Raw genomic sequence first — 1,402 nt, 5'->3', positions numbered from 1 at the left:
TTTTCAAATGCATGCATATATATTAATAATATATATTTTTTATATATAGTTTAAATATATAAATATTTAAATATATATTTAAAAATCGACAATATATAACAATGACATACAAAATAATAATAAATTAAAATATTTTATCATATATACGATTTAATTATTCATAAAACTCTATATATAATATTTATTTAAATTAATAAATTGTATAAATGTTGTACAAGATATGCAAGTTAATAAAATATATGATACAATATAATCAAATATGTATTATATATTTTAAATATATAAAAAATGTATACAAAATAATAATAAAAACATTTTATGTATATATATATATATGCTTATTTTACAACACTTTTTTAATAAATATACATACAACACTATATACATTTTTATATTAATTATATAAAATAAATAAATGATCTTATTTATTAATCAGTGTACAAATGAGTAATGATGTAATGGCTGTGTGGGCAAGGAAAATATTGGATGGATTGGATGGCATATTTTCTGGCAAACAGAACTGACCATATGAAGCTGCTCCTGGGTTGATGGTCGGACACAGAGGGGTTGCTGGAGAACTGAAAGGCCGTCCTGATGGTGGTTGTGGTGTGTTTGCCGTATTGAACTCTGACGTTGAGGTGAGGCGATGGAACCGTCTCGCCCAGATACTCAGACAGTTTACATCTGATCTGCTCTCCAAAGCTCTCACTAGCACAGAGGAAGAACACAAAATCAACCAAAAGGGGCAAATCTAATGAAAATGACAGAAACAACATTTCCCATGATGCACTCACACTCTGCAGGGCACGTCGCCCACCATGATTTGAAGGTCTTCTTTTAAAGCAGTGTTCAGGTGTATGCCAGTGATAGTGACGACGGTTCCTCCAGCTTTAGGACCTCGGTTAGGAGACACGCTTTGTGCCACGGGGTCCTACACAAACAAAGATCACATTTATTTTTAGTTCACTTACTGTATAATGTAGTTCAAGGTTTCTTACTCTTCTTACTGTGCATTAACTTAATTTCTTATATTTGTTTATGGAATATACATATTTTCCTTATGGAATATGCATATAAAGTATTATTGTATATTTTGCCAAGTTGAATTAAACCTATATGTTTTTTGTACAATATTATTTATATAAATAATAGAAACTCAGTAAATAATAGAAATAAAATAAAAGGTAAATTACAAATATTTTTTTACATTTAAATAAAACTATTGTCTATTGTTTATATAATGTTGAGGTGTGTATCTCACTCTCTTTGTTTAAACCATAAAAGTTATGTTAAATTATATATACATATATTATATACACACACATATATATACATATATATATATATACATACATATATATATATATATATATATATACACACATACACACACACACACACA

The 1,402-nt window shown here is 27.4% G+C and overlaps 1 protein-coding gene across 1 annotated transcript in view; it reads right to left on the bottom strand.

Annotated features, from left to right (window-relative positions):
• Positions 1-441: 441 nt before the first annotated feature.
• Positions 442-1,402, bottom strand: part of LOC107686965 (plexin-B2-like) — a gene marked incomplete at its 3' end in the record, with an annotated part of 171,579 nt that continues 170,618 nt past the window's right edge. Inside the window, exons 18-19 of the mRNA XM_016484089.1 lie at positions 795-931; positions 442-708 (exon numbers count right to left, since the gene is read on the bottom strand). Of these exons, the coding sequence (XP_016339575.1) occupies positions 442-708; positions 795-931 (404 nt within the window). The remainder of the gene's footprint in view (positions 709-794; positions 932-1,402) is intronic.

Source organism: Sinocyclocheilus anshuiensis, unplaced genomic scaffold (genome assembly GCF_001515605.1).
Source record: "Sinocyclocheilus anshuiensis isolate Anshui unplaced genomic scaffold, SAMN03320099.WGS_v1.1 scaffold1765, whole genome shotgun sequence".
Classification (NCBI taxonomy): Eukaryota; Metazoa; Chordata; class Actinopteri; order Cypriniformes; family Cyprinidae; genus Sinocyclocheilus; species Sinocyclocheilus anshuiensis.
Note: the sequence above shows the minus strand (reverse complement) of the source record. Positions and strands in the feature narration are given on the sequence as shown.